Below are 17,992 nucleotides of genomic sequence, written 5' to 3'. Positions count from 1 at the left end.
AGATGGAGAGCGGGGTGAATAAGCGAGACACAGACCAGATATAGAAACCAAATGTAATGTGTAAGATGTGTAACGTGATTAGCCGAGTCCCCAGCTGAGGCCTTCAGTCAAAGGCAGCAACGGTAAAGATCACAAGACACATTAAGAGACACTCCGTCATGATGTGAAAGAACATCTAAGTTCTCAGCTGCCTCCAATCATTTTCATAATGACAGTGAATGCGGTTGAAAGCAGTGGGATGTCTGAATGGCATTAAGCTTTCAACTTTGATTAGGTGACTTGCAGAAGATGAAGCAAAATCATTTAGAGGAGGATAAGCGTGTCAGGAGATAATGGCTCCACAGGTTGGATATGGCGAAGAAACACAGGCTCCGACTGAAGCTGATGAAACACAGGAACAATCTGAGAAATCCAGGTGCGTGCGTGCATGTGTATCTGTGTGTTTGCATGAGTGCGTAATGCAAATGTGTGTGAATCTGAATGTGCGTTCGTGTACGCATGCTCACACAAATGCATGTTTTATGTGTGTGAGTGGTGTGTGCACGCACGTGTATATCTGCCAAAGATCTCACTTTCTTTGTGTTTCTTGTCAGGCATCTCGGTGACAGCCTTTCACATTGAGGTGACATGTATTGGAAAACAAAACTAAGAGGGCTAAATATCTCCAGTAAATACTTTGTCATAGGATATTTAGCCAAATTCATGTTAAAAATGAATTAGTGTTTTATTGCTCACATGGAAAATTGTCTGCCTTTGAGCTCAAAAGAATTCTGCACACATACTTATCTGTTTAACCATCACCATATGCTTAGGCGTATGCCCACAAAAACTATGTGAGGGACTGCGTGCATCACCTGGAGATTCAAATTGTAGCTGTGAAAGTACTAAATCCTTCAAAATGTCTTTTAAAACTTTAAGAATGTTCTCTGTGCCCTGACCAAAACAAAACATGATGACAGGTGCCAGTTTACGACATCCCTCTCTTTATCTCTGAGTCTCCTCAATTTCCCCCGACAGAGAGAAAAAAGACAGAGAGAGGGGGGGAGAGAGAGGGAGCGCCGGGGACCTGAAGTGTGTTTAGGAGGAAGATGGCTGTCAGTAGCTGTCAATCGTCGGCTTTTTGATGCCATCGTCTCGGCACAGGCCTGTCTGTCTCACAGTGTAACAGCTATCAAAGACTCACTCACAGCAGAGACAGGCGGGTGGAAACACGAGGATATCCACACATTCTCTCATTTACACCTGGCACATAAACTTTGTGAAATCTGGGTCTGTGAATCATGATGGAGCCGATCGTTCTCACCTGGCCTTGAAGCAATAAATATGTTGAAGTTGTATGTTGGTCCCGTTAGTGCAAGGCATGTGATTGTTGGGTAAATGTTTGGAAAGAGATGTTGACTGAGATTCTAAGAATCGTTATTTTTTATTTTGTTTATTTTGTTTATTTTAGTGCTTTTGGTTCCATGGTGCAGTGTTTTTATAATTAAGTATGGTAACTAATGGCATTATTGATGGTGGAAAACACTTTTATTAAGTATTATTGCTTTGTAGAGCAATACAACGTATTTTGCCTTTGATTGATGCTATTCTCGTCCTGCTGTTTTGTCCTTTTAGCTCGTTGATTAATCTTGATGAGTTATTAGTAAGTTTCTCATTATCTAAGAGACATGGGGTTCTATATGATCCCTAAATAATCAGCCATTATGTCTGTTATAAATGTATAAATGTAAAAACGATGCTTCCATTACAAACATGTGTTCATAATAGTTAATCAAATAGTTTAAGAAATGTGAATGAACTTCTAATGAAGTTATACAATGTATTAAAAGTAATTATAGTTAAACACATTTCATCCAAAGCGAGGTGGCGGGCTTAACAAAACAAAAACAAAGCATTAATCAATATTATTACTTCTTTTCATATATTACATATAATTTTACTTCAACATTAAACGTTATCAGTACCATGTGGACACGGGTTATTGTGAGATTGGTGGAGGAAACACGAAGCAATAAAACGAGACTGTTAGAACAAACAATGGTTCTACTGATCTACTTTGTTTGCTTTCCTTTGGTCAATTTGTGATACATTATGCTACAGTACACATTTGACCAGTGAGCTATGGATCCAGCAGGGGAAGCATTTCAATAGAAAGCAGCACAGTCGCTTATTTCAAATGGTCGATATCGTGAACGATTGATCAGGGATCCATTAAAAGAAAGTCCCACACTGGTTGCCTTTATTTCCCTATTTGTTGACCGCGACAGAACATTTTGAAGAGAGCATGTGACTTATACGCTGCTTTAGTGAAAACATCAATCTATCTGGCTGTCCTTGGACTGTCTCCTTTTCATCTTGTTTGAGACAGTTCTCACACTACACCTCTTTATTGCCCCAAGAAGACAGTGTGGGTGACGGTGTCCAGATGACCGGATCACAAATGGACACAGAAGGTGGAGGCGTTGTGGGCCTCTCCTTTGTGGGTTGCTTCACTTTGTCCATATGGCAGGATCCACACTCAAGCACCCGGCTCAATCTCCGTCCTGTGCCTGTAGTGTGTAGCTGCCTTCGGGAAGTCCTGTCAGCGCTTACCATTTGGCCTTGAACCTGTGCTAAACTATTGAGTTCATCATGCATAAAACATTAAAGATGTGCATCCGAAAGGCTGTGGCTGCCTGTTTATTGGCACTCACAGCTCCATAAACCATTTTCATCCCTTGCAGGATGAGACGCACATGCTCTGCAGTCCTATTGATGGCGTTTAACACAGAATATAAACCATAAAACACAATAATAAACATAAGCGGAGCAAATAAATCTGATTCATAATAACCCCGAGGCAGGATTTATGTAAGCAAAGATAGAGTCTTTGTGCAAATTGATGGTACAAGCTCTATCAAAGCACCAGTGAGACACTAATATAGTCTTATAAACACACCAGCAACACTCTAAAGTAGCTTCATCGCTCCTCTTTGGCTGGCCTAAGTGCTTAAGTAATGTATTGCTTTCATAAGTGTGCAACTTCGTGGCACTTTCTTTGGTGGAAATATGTCTCCATCCTCTGGGTAGTGTGATTAAGAATAAAATACAAAGAGCATTACTTTGGAATAAATTCAAACAGTGACATAAAGCAGGAAAGTGTTCGCCCGGCTGAGCTGAGCTGCAGCGGTTCCCTCTCTGAGACGCCCCTGTGACAACAGCAGGGAGCTCTAGAGGTATCCATCACCAGCACACACTGTCCCCCTGGCACCCAAGCTAATGTATCACCTCTGGATTACAGTAATATCTGTCTGATGGATGTTTTCTGAGTGGAGCGGGCCACGCGTATACCCAGACAGAAGCCTCAGACGCTGGGTGTATAGCTCTGAGGAGATGGGGCCTCTGCTCCTGGAGGTCCGATTTACTTCCATCCCACTCCTCTCCTGAACACAACACCTCCTCCCAGTCCATTCATCCTGCCGTCTTTCCCCATTCTTTAGCTATTTGTGTGTGTATGTAATGTGCATGCATGCCTGCTCGCATGTGTTAGTCACAGGTCTCCACTGAGAGGCCGACTGCCATCCCGGGGCAATGCCTGGGTTCCTCCAGTCAACTTTACTGCCTTCATTTGGCCTGATGAATGGTTCGCTGCCTTATCAGTCCCTCTGCCTGCAATTTCAAGTGGATCCCTGGAGCCTCACACTGCCTGCAGCTTCGGTCGCTTTCTCCAGCACACGCTCGTTCTGCTTCTTTCATACACACACAAATACACACACACACACACACACACACACACACACACACACACACAAAAAGACACACAAACAGATACGCACAATTACATACAAATAATTCTATTGTCCATGTACAATTCAGAAAACGACATGCACATGAACAACAACAATGCACCAATTGTAGCAGCCAAAAACTCTGCAGAGCCGTAACACACACATACACACACACACACACACACACACACACACACACACACACACACACGAGCATACGCACACGTCAGCTAGCAAATCCATCATCTTTATTTCTTCCCCAATGTGCTCATATTTTTCTTGTGGCTGTACCATGCTCACAAAAATATTTATTTTTGCTGATTTTTTTTCCGTGAGGAAACACAAAAGAAATCACACCTCTCTTTCTCCCTGGCTCATGCCAAAATAATCAATGCTTTCCAGAGAGGGACTTGTGGCGCGACATGCGTGGAGGCAAGGCAGAAGGATGCAGACATAGCTCCGGGGCTCTGGTTGTAGATAATAAGTGAGGAGCAGTCCTTGGGTATGTTTTACAGCTATCAAGACTCATCATATTTGACATGCATTCTGGTGTTTACACAGTCTCCTCCGTAAAATCCTCTCTAGCTATAGAAGGGAACCGAGTGCAGGGAGCACACACATTGCAGCACACACACACACACACACACACACACACACACACACACACACACACACACACACACACACACACACACACACACACACACACACACACACACACAGAGAAGTGCTTAGAAAAGAGGAGCCAGTTGTTGCCTTCGCTTTCTCTCTCTCTCTCTCTCTCTCTCTCTCTCTCTCTCTCTCTTTCTCCCTCTTTTCTCCGTGTCCCATCTCTTATCCACGGCACAATTGGCGGCGTTAGCACCTGTCAGCTGACTGACTTCTTGTTCCCGGTGGCTTATGAAAAAATCATGGCTGCTGGGCTTCAGAGGCTGCTTTCCCATCAATATGAATTCACCATGGTCTTCATGCAACATTAGGCCCGGCCCTGTTTTCATACAGCGAGCCACACGCTCCTTCGTCTGTAATACACAAGAGGAAATGAAAAGAGTAAATAGTCCTTTTAGAATGTTGCATTCGATCATGGGCGGAACCAAGTCGCCTATGAAAGGGACCAGTATACTTTGCTCTCAAAAGCACATTTGCTTTCCATCCCCAGATATTATGGCACTGTGCTCTGTGTCCCTTATTAGTGTGTCTCGTTTTACTGTAAATGAAACAGTAAAATTCTCAGTGAAGCCCTGCTATGGTTGTCCACCATTGTTATACTCATTTCCACATTTAGATGGGTAACTCTGTTTATGTACCTTTGGTGTTTGGCTAAAGCAATATGTCATGAGGCATGTATGAGGATTATGCAGAACTGAATGAACCAAAGCACCCTCAGCAAAATGACATTGGAGAGATGGATAATTGTAGCTCTCTGGAAATGCTGAATTATTATGTTCATTTCTTAATCAAATAAAGAAAATACGGCGACCATTATACAAAACTGTTTCCTGTCTCTCTGTATTGTCATTTCTCTAAATCAGCGGTTACCAACTTCCACTAGCACACACATCACAAGGTGACTGTCAGGATGGGCAAGAAAAATAATTCTCCTTCACAAAATTCTCCACTTTTTTTAAATTCTAATATTTGACTTTCTTTTGATGAGTAAGTTCCAATACAATACCTACGTTTTGGTACTAATACCAAACTTGATCTACACTTTGAGGAATACAAAACTATGTTTCATTGAACAAAAGGAGCCACACTCCTCAAAGGTCAAATGTTTACAAGCAGCTATACAATAACTTTATTTAAATACTAAACTTTTTTATTTAGATCTAGAACTATGTTACCGAAGAATAAGTAAAAAATATAACACATGTGCTGGACATTTAAAGCTTTGGGTACTTACAAAACAAAAAAATCTAAGTAGACAGACAAAACTCTTCAGTAGCAATATTATTGAGATTTGATACACAGCACTAGTCATGAAGGCTTGGAAGTAGACGGCATCGCTTTGCATTAAGGGGTCACATGCAAAAGAGTAACCAACTGCTCTAAATAACCTGCCAAAGCCAAACAGTAAAATGATCAAAATGACTCTGAAAGGTTGATTTCAAGCAGCTAATAAAGCAGTGACTCATGTGGCCTTCATTTTACATCTGTCTTTCTTGGACCTGCTGCAAACCCTCTGCTTTCCGCCGTCTCTCCATCTCTCTTAGCCTTTTAAACATGCTGAAAGTCAATTAACTACACCACTTCTCCCTGACATCATTGCGCTAATACAAGCTGCTCTTGACCTTATGTTTGTGTGTCTTGAGCGGATGGGAGCGCCATGCTTCTCCCTGATTGGATTAACTTCAGATGTGGTCTGTGTCTGGGTCTATTACAGAGGCAGTGTTGTGATTCCGAAGCCCAAGACCCCCACTCATTCTTCAGCGCCACTGTCCCACCCCTCTCCTCCTTTACACTCCCCTGAAGGCCTGTTCTCCCAACACGCCATCTCCCAACACTCCACACATAAAGAATTGTCTCTCTCTTACACACACACGCACAAACACACACACACACACACACACACACATACACACACACGCACAAACACACACACACACACACACACACATATGTCTGCTCATGCCTCCAAACAGTCATATCCCATGTGTCTTCTGCACAATGATGGGATGCCTGAAGAAACCGGCCATCCCTGCAACCGCATCCTCCATCTCACTCTCTGTTCCTTTTTTCCAAGTCCGGAGGGGTCATCTCAGACAGAGGGGCTTCTAATCAACTCAATTAAGCGAGTCTGATTGCCATGGCAAATTGGTCTGGGTTATAACATTATCATTAGCGCCTCAAGTGCGATCACAATGGGACACGGCAGTCCGATGAGAGTGAGACTAATAGGAAGGGAAGATGAAGTGACTCTGGACACGAACTGAGGCAGAGATTGAGTTTGTCTTTGTGGAGAAGATGAGAAAATAAAAAATTTGACTTTTGCACACAAAACACTGGAGAAAGTACATTGTTAAAGGGGAAGAGGGCAGTTCAATATTTAAGTATTCAGTGCTGCTACAAAGGCGAAGCATTTTTCCTGTGAAACTGACTGACAACCACTGGGAGCTGTTCTGGGAGCAGCTCTATGTGTACACAATGATATAGCTGGCAGACCTGCTGGCTTAAGAACCAGTGGTTCACCCAGTAATTGTTTCTGAGGATATGACATTTGTCTCTTCTTGTGGCTTGCTCACGGTGTCAACACCTTTCATATAGCCAAGATTTTTTCACTGTGGCTCACGTGCCCTGAAGCATCCTGTTTGATCTTTTTGAGGACTGTCAACTTATTGTGTGACTCCACGGAAATTGAATTATGTATTTATTTACACGCCAGGTTAATAGAAAAGATGCCTAGGTGATTTGAAAGTCAAACAACCACACCTGCCATTCATTTCAGTTTTTTGCAGATCCTCTGTTTTGTTCTGTACGGCTTGAATACACAAAGAGAGGATAATAATGAATTGAATGATTTATCCTCAACATTCATGCTCCAAAATACATTGTATTTGAATACTGCAGCAATAAATCCAGATTTCCATGATTGAAAAGCAGTTTGGGGGAATATTTTTGCTATATCCTCATCTACATTCTGCAACTCTCCAAGTGGCCTACATAAACTGATGCTCTTTGTGTGTGTGTTTGTGCATGTGTGTGCGTGTGTGTGCGTGTGTGTGCGTGCGTGCATGTGCGTATGTGTGCGTGTGTGTGTGTGTGTCGAGAAACACTCGTTCGGGTCTAGCACAGCAACACAGTGGCCCAGTTTGAGTAAAATCAGTGTCAATGCATCTCTAATGGTGTGTGCTGGTGCGTGTGCACGTTGTGCGAGCCTCCTCCGGAAGCTTTAAACAGGCTTGTCATGTTGGGAGACGCTGCTGTCAAACGGAGGACAAATCTGAGGATGTCAATTGAATGCCGAGAAATGTCTGTCAGTCGTTTTGACGTTGGTCTCTCTATTGTGATTAGCATCACTTAATATTCATGCGTGCTTATCCGCCTGCTGAGACGGTGCCAAACTGACTGCTGGTATTAGAGTGCATCACAAGCAGCCTCCCCGTCGTAAACAAACGGAGGATGTAACAGCCATGTGGCATTACAAGCGTGTCAATATGTGCCACTCTCTGTACTCTGTGATGGTGTCACAGGTCAATTCAACAAGAGGAAAGTGATATTACTTCCCAGACAGCGGAGTGAAGGCCTGGCTCTCTTTGTGCCACGAGCCTGTGTGTGCATAGAAAAGACGGTGGATTAGCTAAACAACACTGCCACTTGCTGTTCACGTTTGGGTACTAAACAACAAAATAAATTGGTATGCAAGTTTGACTGAACTCAAAGTGTGCTGAAAGGCCTGAAAACTTTCAGATATATTTGCGTGGACTTATCTCAGGAGTTTTGTCTTTGTAGATAATGCTTGAAACCAAAATACAGACCAGCACATATATAAGTTTTAAGACGAGCCTGGTTTTAAGTCTACTACATATATATTTCTTCTCTGCATGGTTTGCAAAATTTAAAAGCCTTTTTTTTCAGGTGTACAGGGTCTTTCCTCCCATGCGCTAAATGCATCAAAACAGGAACCTCGTGAATTATTTTGTTTCATATTAGCAGTTGTATGTGTCAGTTTTGTTTTCTTGTTTCTCTACCACATACTTTTTTCCTACCTCTGAGAGAGTGTGTGAATGTGTATCATTGTGGCACTCTGACAGTCACGGCCAGGGGGGAGGAACAGTGGTGTGCTCGCTGCAGATGGCAGCACACATTTTTTCATTCCTTAAACAGACACAAAAAGCAGCTGAGGGACCAGGGCCTGTCTGTAGAATGTGCTGGGGAAGAGTAGGTACTTGGCACAAGTAGCAGAAACAATTAGCGTCACATAAGCAGAGGCCTGAAGCAGCTGTAGAGAGAGAGAGAGAGAGAGAGAGAAGGGTGGTGGGAAAACATGGCATCTCATTTTCACCGCGAGGACCTTAGCAGAGCTGTGTGCAGACTCTGAGAGATCCCCTTCCTTTCTAGTCACAACTTACTTTTCTTTTTTTTTAAAGACAGTTCATGTCAAAGCTAATTTAATTGATGCGTTCGTGTTGGCGGCATGTTTTTGTTTGTTTCTCTGCATTCCTTAATTATGGAAAAGACAGAGGAAGCTCGGTGTCCTTGGAGAGACCTCACATCCCACGCACATCCCCAAAATCCCTTTTTGAACATTCCTGGCTACCGTCTTTCCCTGTTCCCGTTTTGAAGTTGTGAGACGACATAATCTAAAGTGTGGCTCATGAAAACAATCCACCAGACTTGCTCTGCAAAACATTGTGCTCATTAAACTTTGCTTACTTTACAGATAAGCTCAAAGAAAGTAAAAAAAGATCATTTTTGGAAGAAGGAAGTGGGTACATACTTCCTGTGAAGCATCTAAAAACAAGAATACATTCTTAAACGTTCTTAACAGTCATATTTGAGTTGCTAAGCTCTGCTTTTAAGTCAGTATGGCCACTTCACTCACTTTTCTGGCTCTTCATTGCCACTGTTACTGGTAATTTGACAGGATAAAGTACCAATTGACCTCTCGCCCTCTGCAGCTGTGTGTCCAGTTTCTATATATATATCAAACATAAGCAGTGTCTATGAAAGCATAGCTGGCACCATAAAAGGTACCATGAATGTATCTAACAGTAATCACAAGCAGGGACTCATCAAGTCAGCTAATTAATGGACGTCAGTTCCACGGCAACACATATCTAAAGCCTGCTAACCGTAGCTAACGTTAGCCATGTCATGCTACCATCCATCATCTCCCTTTATGGCTGCTTTTGCATTTTAACAATAATATATTTTCAATTAACAGTTCAAATAAAGAAAGCACTATCAAATGACATGGTACATGGTCGTACCAAAACATAATGGTGATGAGGAAGATATTGGGTAGATAATGAGAATACATTTCTACAATTTAAATCACCCTAAACTAAAAGAAATCTGATTTAAATTGAAATCAAACACTGTTAGCTTGTTTAGAAATAACACGTTTCTCTTTGCACAAACAAAAACTGTAATATCTGGGAGCACAGGGATCATATGAGCTGTTAAAACAGATTGCATTCTTTATATTTCGCTATGCTTTGCTGTTGAACGCCACAATCTTTCAGAGTAAGGAGGTCTTTGTGCAAGCATGTTTAATTACAGTTGGAGTTCAGAAAAATGCTGGACAAAACTACCGTAAATTCACTCTAATCATTGAACAGTGGTTCTCAACCAGTTTTTCAGCCGAGGACCCCTGACCAGTGCAAAGCATTTGTTTATGCGTATGTAATACACAGCGCTGTGCCATCAGTGTCTGATTTAATATAGAATATATACAATTCAGTTGATGAACTTACACTATTGTATTGAATATTCAAAGGATTTTTTAATGGATGCTCATTTTAAATATTTAAAGAAAATATCACGTCCTCCTGGAGGGCCTTCACGTAGCCCCATTTGAGAACCACTGTCCTAGAGCACTGGTTCTCAACCTTTTTTCAGTGATGTAAAATATTTGTCTCAGCCGAGTACCCCCTGACCAGCACGAAGCATTTTTGGTTGAAAAAAGATGTAATACACAGCGCTGTGCCATCAGTGTGTGACTTAATATAGAATATATACAATTCAGTTTATGAACTTACACTAATATTTATGAAATAACTATGTTTAAATGATTTTTTAATGGATGCTCATTTTAAATATATATATAAATATATACACATACCCCCATTTGAGACCACTGTTCTAGAGCACTGGTTCTCAAATGGGGGTACGTGAAGGCACTCCAGGGGGTACGTGAGATTAAATGCTCATTTTAAATATATATATATATATATATATATATATATATATATATATATATATATATATATATATATATTTAGAATTAGCATTCATACAAAAATCCTTTAAAAATAGTAATTTCATAAATATTCAATACAATATAAGAGTAAATTCATAAAAACTGAATTGTATATATTCTATATTAAATCAGACACTGAAGGCACAGCAATGTGTATTACATTTCACTACAATTATGATTACTATTTCACAGGGGCTACATCGCTGAAAAAAGGTAGAGAACCACTGACATAGAGTACTGGACCAGAAAATAAGGGAATAACCCATTCCACCACTAAGTGGCAGTATTGTTCGACAGTGATACACATTTTAAGTGGCATAACCTCAGCAATGGACGGTAAAGTGTTGAATATAAATGTGGCATTGTTCTGACTGGACCCTAAACACGTTACAGTTAGAGCTGTTTGGATACTCTAAAGCTTTTATGGACACTGAAAGAGAGCCTTGATTCCTTCAGCTGATAACAACTAATTGCAGGGACATTCAGGCAGACAGTTAGAACAACACACACTGATAAAACAGTCCAAAGTATGCTTACAAAACCAACTGATTGGTCTGCAGTATTTTGAGTTTCACAGCTTCAGGATATAAAAAGAACAAACTCGGCTAAATACTAAAGGGTCATTGTTGGTACCTTTTTATAAAAGGAGACCTTTGTAGAGATTTAATCTTGTATATTTTTAAGTCATACATATATAACTAACTTTTTTGTATAAACATATTGTCATCTATCTTACAGAAACTTTCCACTTTTGCAATGTACCTGAAAATCCCCGCTCAAAGGTTAAGCAAAACAAACATACATCACTGTACAAACAGGACTGACACTGAGAGAGTCAGTGGATTTACTCTAAAGCTGTTCAACCTTTCTTTCACAAACGCCAGAGCACAAAAGCAATGGCAGGTATCAAAGTGATGTGTTGCATTGGACTTGCAGTTGCACTAACAGGTATAATATGATGGTTTGGTATAATCTGGCAGGTGACAGAAATTTCTTGAATTGGAAGTAGAGTGGTAGTTGCTGTTCTGTTTGTCGTCGGTCAGGTGTGGGAAAGTCTGCCTTCATCGGGAAGAGCCACAGCGGAGGGAAGGACGATCCTGTGCTGCAGTACGTTGTTAACAACTCTCTGAGGGAGAACCCTGTTCTCACCAAACTCAGACAGGTAAGAGAAGCAACAAGTCCTCATACACTCGTGTCTCATGCTGAGATGGACATGATTAATCAAACACTAATTTCATAACTTTTATTGTAAGTGTATTATTACTTGTTTTAGTGAGACGCTCCTGTATGGTTTACACGTGTTTCAGTATGATGATGCTTGGGCCTCTGGGTCAAGCTCCCTTGTTATATTTAAGTTGGCATTATATTTGTTCCCTATGAAATTCAGGGCAGGATTCTTTTTGAACATCTTTAGCTTAGCATGGGCAGGCGCCCGCCAACATGTATCAACATGCTGAAGAGCCACCAGCAGCTTATTTAGGTCAGATGAAGACCGACCGGTTGGTCATCTGGAGCTCCAGGCTAAAAACTAAAGATGATTGTGGCTTTGAAGTTATAGCTTCTAAACTTTGGATCAAACTTTCGAATTGGGTGCTTTTTAAATGTAGCTGAAGACACACTTGCTTAGAATTGCATATGTTTTTGTTCTATTGTGTGTCCTATTTAATTTTATTATTTTTATTTTCTATAAAACAATACATTTTAAACTATTACACAGCTAATGCCGAGTACCAAGACTTGTTTTGTATTAATTCAATCAGACAATATGTCATTCACAATGTGTGAATTCTTTTGATATTGTCATTTCAGAGAACTCTTGAAGACCCATGGAATATCATGATGGTTGCCAGTGAACAAGCCCAGTTTATGGCCAATCTCATTAGACTGATAAATGCAACTAAAGCTCTTGAAATCGGTGAGATTATGTGAGATCAAACAGAAGACTAGGCAAAGAGTGCCATGATATTGTGAACTTAAACCCCAGCAGAATACATATAGTTAAAAATAAAATACTGCTTACTTTATAACACAATGTGGTTTTACTCTAAAAGCCAAAATCTAAAATCTTTTACATATCTTTAAAGGACTGAAAAAAATATATAATTATTGTGTGTTTCAGTTAACATTATGTTTTTTTCTGCAGGGATGTACACAGGATACAATGCACTGAGCATGGCTTTGGCCATGTCAGAGAATGGAAGAGTGGTGGCCTGTGAAATAGAAGGCACCTATGTGGGCATTGCCACACCGTTTTTTAAAGAGGTGAGAAAATGTCTTAGTTGTCGACAAGATAAAAGAAGATACTGTAAAAAGTAGGATTTGTTCATGTAATCTTAACTCAGTACATGTGCCATTACACAACTTGGCATTTGTGTAACATTGGAATTTGGCATTGTGCTAGTTTAGTAAGATATATTTTTGCTTCGGTCAGAGAAAGATTGCGCAGCAGACAGCACGCTGTTCATCCTTCCGTCAGTAAGACTTCACAAAGTGCTGCCGGCTGGAGAGTTAACAAAAGTGTCGGCTCAGGGAACTGTTTCAAATTGAGATGCAAAATCAATTCCTGTTTTAGCCTTCCCTAACAGTCTCTTTAAAAAGGCAAATGAAGATCCTGCTCACCTCTCAACCTTTTCTCTAGGCTGGAGTTGAACATAAGATAGATGTACGCTATCAAATAGCCATGAAGACACTGAGTAAGTGCTTTTATTAATCCCATGAGTCAGAAGTTCTGATCAAAATTGAGTAATTTTTGCATTTTGATTTTCATCTCCGTTTCGTCAGATGAACTGATAGCAGCCGGGGAAGCTGGAACATATGACTTTGTGTTCATCGATGCTGATAAGTTAAACTATGACAGATACTACGAGAAGTCCCTTGAGCTCATACGAACAGGGGGCATCATTGCGATTGACAATGTAAGTTCACTTCAGACTTCAGGAACTGTCACGTTGTGTGGACAGTATAAGTGGACTGAACAGAATAAAATGGCCCTGTTGTTGCTCTATTTGAAAAGGTGCTGTGGAGCGGAAAGGTTGTGAATCCTGCGCCCAATGACCTCACCTCCCAGGCCCTGGATGCTCTCAATAAGAAACTACACAACGACCAGAGGATCCATCTAAGCATGCTCACTGTGGGGGACGGGCTGTCCATTGTCATTAAACGCTAAATCACTAGTTAAAAAGTTAAACATTTGTCTTATCATTTATATGCTTTAGCTTTGATATTAAATACAAATGAGGAGTACATTGCTTTCTGTATTCTTTATCTGGTTACAACAATTATCTTCTAAATGTCTTTTCTACAGCATATAAAACATGACAACTTGATCTGTGTTTAATGTCTTTACCAGGACAGCAATCATAAAAGAGCTATAAATAACACATATCTACAGTTTCATCAAAATGACATAATTCCAAAATCAATATATGCCATATTGCTACAGCTCAAAATCTGAAAAACATAAAAAAAAAGTGGATTTCTTTGTAACAGAACATGAAACATCACTGGGCTGATATAAACGGCTCTACTTATATTGCATTGTGACCACAGCTCACACATCAAAATAGAATTATACAAAGCCAAAATAAATATTATAAAGAAGCTATGGTTAAGCTCTTTATAGTGAGATGCACTTACAAACCTGTATTTGTGTATGTTGCTTCACTATCAAGTGTCTTACATTGCAATTTGTATATACATGACACTTTCTTCTATTACTAGGAATAGAAGAAAGTGTTAAATGCAGCTCAAAGGTAAAGCATTGGTGCAGGCAGGACTCCCTTTCTTTTAAAAACAAGTAAAGATGGCTGCAGAGCACAAACAAGGATGGCATTATTTGAGTCTACAAAAGCCTGAGGTGTAAAATGTGGAGTTTTTATTTGATTCAACAGCAAAATAGCAACTGGGAGAAAATGAAAATGTAATTGTATGCTTTCATAGAACATGCAATGTGATTAACATTACACGGACTGTGACATAACTTAAATGGCAAGGACTCAGATCCTTTACTTAAAAGTAATATTACAGAGTAGACTTTGTTGAAAGTATAAATCAGAAGGTTGAGCATCTGATAATGCATTACTTATAGGTACAAAGTATACTATTCATGTTTATGTGGAAATACTATAGTTAATAGTTATTTACAAGTAAAAGTCCTGCATTCTTAATAAGTGAAAGTTCAAAAGTATTGTTAGCTAAATAGGCCTGATTAGAGGCAGTGGAGGAAAATGTGTTGAAATAAAAGTCTTATAGCATCAGATGTAAACACTGAAGAACCTCAACATGGTTCTTGTATTGTGTTACATTCCACCACTGAAATAAAATAACATCCCAATTAATTGATTTCAGGCTTTTCTTCTGGATTTAGATGCCATTGAGATTTAAACACCATATGAAAGGTGAGAGTTTAAATCTGCGAATGAACTATAAGAAGTTCTTCGAAAGGATGGGGGCATGTGACGTTTAAAGGACGTCATAAAGGATTTTAACATCCACTCTAACGCTTTGACACATTATAATAATTTGTGTTATAATACTAATTATTATTATACCAGTAATAATAGTAATACATAGAATATAAAATACTATAACTGTAACATATAACAATAATGCACACAGGGTTCGTTGTTTTTGGACTGACAACAGCCCACGTGACTGCCGTCTGCGACAAAACGTAGTGTAAGCGCTCATTACACCGTCAGCTGATGCTACACCTTTTCAGCACCGCGGTCAGCTCTGTTCTGCATACCGAGCAGATGGCGACGGTTATAAAAAGCCCGCATCCCCGCACCGGAGATTCACCACGACAGGCTGAGTCCCAGCATGGCTAACAGATCCCTCTTACCGCGCAAGACCTCTCGAGATGAGTATTTATTATACAAGTCAAAACCTCCGGAAATGGACACCAGTGTCGTGTCCTCGGGCATGAATTCGATCAACCCGCTATTCGGGAAGTTTAACGAGAAAAAATTGCTGCATGGCTTGAATGATCGTCTGGCGGGATTCATAGAGAAGGTGCACCACCTGGAGTACCAGAATCATCTGCTGGAGAGAGAAATCGGGGAGATCAGAGGGAAAGCCAAACCCGCATCTATTTTTAAGGAGGAGTACGGACCAGAGCTCAGGAAACTGAGACAGCTGGTTCAGGACATCACTCATCAGAAGCACCAGATTGAAATCGAGCATCAGCATTTGGAGGAAGAGCTGTCCAACTTGAGAGGACAACATGATCAGGAGTCGCGTGGCAGAGCGGATGCAGAGCGCAACATCGTGGTTCTCAAGAGGGACATCGACGACGCGTATCAGGCTAAACTCCAGCTGGACCAGAAAGCGCAGGCTCTCGTGGAGGAAATGCACTTCCTGAAAGAACACCACAAGGCCGAGGTGTCCGAGATGTTTGACCACATCCAGAATGCGCAAGTGACTGTCAAGGCGCGAGCATTTGGAAACACTGGCGTCACTGCGGCACTCCGCGGCATCAGGGCACAGCTGGAAGGTCAAACCGTGTCCGACGTGCAGCAGATGGGAGAAACTTTCCGATCTCAGTTTGCAAGATTAACGGAGGCAGCTGAGCGCAAGAGAGAGGCGCTAAAAGCGACTCAGCAAGAGATGCAGCAGTACAGGAGGCGCCTACAGGCCAAGCACATCAAACTGGACTGCGCTGACGGCACCAGGGACGCGCTGGAGATGCAATTGCATGACGTCGAGGATCACCACAAGGAAGACATGATTCATTACCAGGTAAGTCTATAGCTACCTCGCCCGGTCAAGGGAAACCGGGGCACCCTACCGGAGCCAGACCCAGGAGGGGAGCTCGTCGGCGAGCGTCTGGTGGCCGGGCTTTCGCCCATTGGGCCCGGTTGGGCTCAGCCCGAAGAAACAACATGGAGCAGCAGTCACCCCGTGGACCCACCACCTGCGGGGAGAATTATCGGGGTCGGGTGCTATGCAGACCGGGCGGCGGGCCAGGCAGGAGACCTGGGCGAGCCGATCGCCGGCAGCATAGACTAGCTCTAGGGACGTGGAACGTCACCTCGCTAGCGGGGAAAGAGCCGGAGCTGGTGGAGGAGGTGGAGCGGTACCAGCTAGATATAGTTGGGTTCGCCTCCACGCACAGCATGGGCTCTGGAACCAAGCTCCTGGAGAAGGGTTGGACTTTGTCCTTTTCTGGAGTTGCCCAGGGTGAGAGGCGCCGGGCGGGAGTGGGGATACTCACGAGCCCCCGGCTGAGCGCCGCTATGTTGGAGTTTTCCCCGGAGAACGAGAGGGTCGCCTCCCTGCGCCTACGGGTTGCAGGGAGTAAAGCTCTGACTGTTGTTTGTGCTTATGCACCGAACAGCAGTTCGGAGTATCCGGCCTTCTTGGAGTCGGTGGGAGGGGTCCTGGAAAGGGCGCCGCCTGCCGATTCCATAGTTCTCCTGGGAGACTTCAACACTCACGTGGGCAATGACAGAGAAACCTGGCGGGGCGTGATTGGGAGGAACGGCTTGCCCGATCTGAACCCGAATGGTGTTTTGTTGTTGGACTTCTGTGCTAGCCACAGTTTGTCCATAACAAACACCATGTTCGAGCATAAGGTGGCTCATAAGTGTACCTGGTACCAGAACACCTTAGGCCGGAGATCAATGATCGACTTTGTAGTCGTATCATCTGATCTGCGGCCGTATGTCTTGGACACTCGGGTGAAGAGAGGAGCAGAGCTGTCAACTGATCACCACCTGGTGGTGAGTTGGATCAGATGGCGGGGGAGTCGGCTAGAAAGACCTGGCAAGCCCAAACATGTAGTGAGGGTGAACTGGGAACGTCTGGCGGAGGATCCTGTCCGGGAGGTCTTCAACTCCCACCTCCGGAAGAACTTCTCACAAATCCCGAGGGAGGCTGGGGACATGGAACCCGAGTGGACCATGTTCAAAGCCTCTATTGTGGACGCGGCTGCTCGGAGCTGTGGCCGGAAAGTCATCGGTGCTTGTCGTGGCGGCAACCCGAGAACCCGGTGGTGGACACCGGGGGTGAGGGAAGCCGTCAAACTGAAGAAGGAGGCCTTTCGGGCCTGGCTGGCCCAGGGGTCTCCTGAAGCAGCTGACGGGTACCGGCAGGCCAGAAGGGCTGCAGCTGCGATGGTCGCGGATGCTAAAACTCGGGCATGGGAGGAGTTCGGGGAGGCCATGGAGAAGGACTTTCGGTTGGCCTCAAGGAAGTTCTGGCAAACCATCCGACGGCTCAGGAAGGGAAAGCAGGGCCTACCCCAGGCTGTTCTCAGCAGGGGGGGGGAACTGCTGAACCGGACTGGGGACATCGTCGGGCG

General features: G+C 42.6%; 1 protein-coding gene across 1 annotated transcript; it reads left to right on the top strand.

The window, feature by feature from the left end:
- Window positions 1-325: 325 nt before the first annotated feature.
- On the top strand, window positions 326-13,855 carry LOC306746669 (catechol O-methyltransferase domain-containing protein 1-like; the record flags this gene model as incomplete). The annotated part of the gene is made up of 7 exons (XM_079229619.1): window positions 326-415; window positions 11,733-11,851; window positions 12,499-12,604; window positions 12,833-12,951; window positions 13,328-13,382; window positions 13,471-13,604; window positions 13,703-13,855. The coding sequence occupies exons 1-7, from the start codon at window positions 352-354 to the stop codon at window positions 13,853-13,855; spliced, it is 750 nt and encodes a 249-aa protein (XP_079085745.1). The 5' UTR covers window positions 326-351.
- Between the last annotated feature and the right edge of the window lie 4,137 nt (window positions 13,856-17,992).

Source organism: Taurulus bubalis, assembly GCF_910589615.1.
Source record: "Taurulus bubalis genome assembly, chromosome: 14".
In the NCBI taxonomy this organism is placed as follows: domain Eukaryota; kingdom Metazoa; phylum Chordata; class Actinopteri; order Perciformes; family Cottidae; genus Taurulus; species Taurulus bubalis.
Note: the sequence above shows the minus strand (reverse complement) of the source record. Positions and strands in the feature narration are given on the sequence as shown.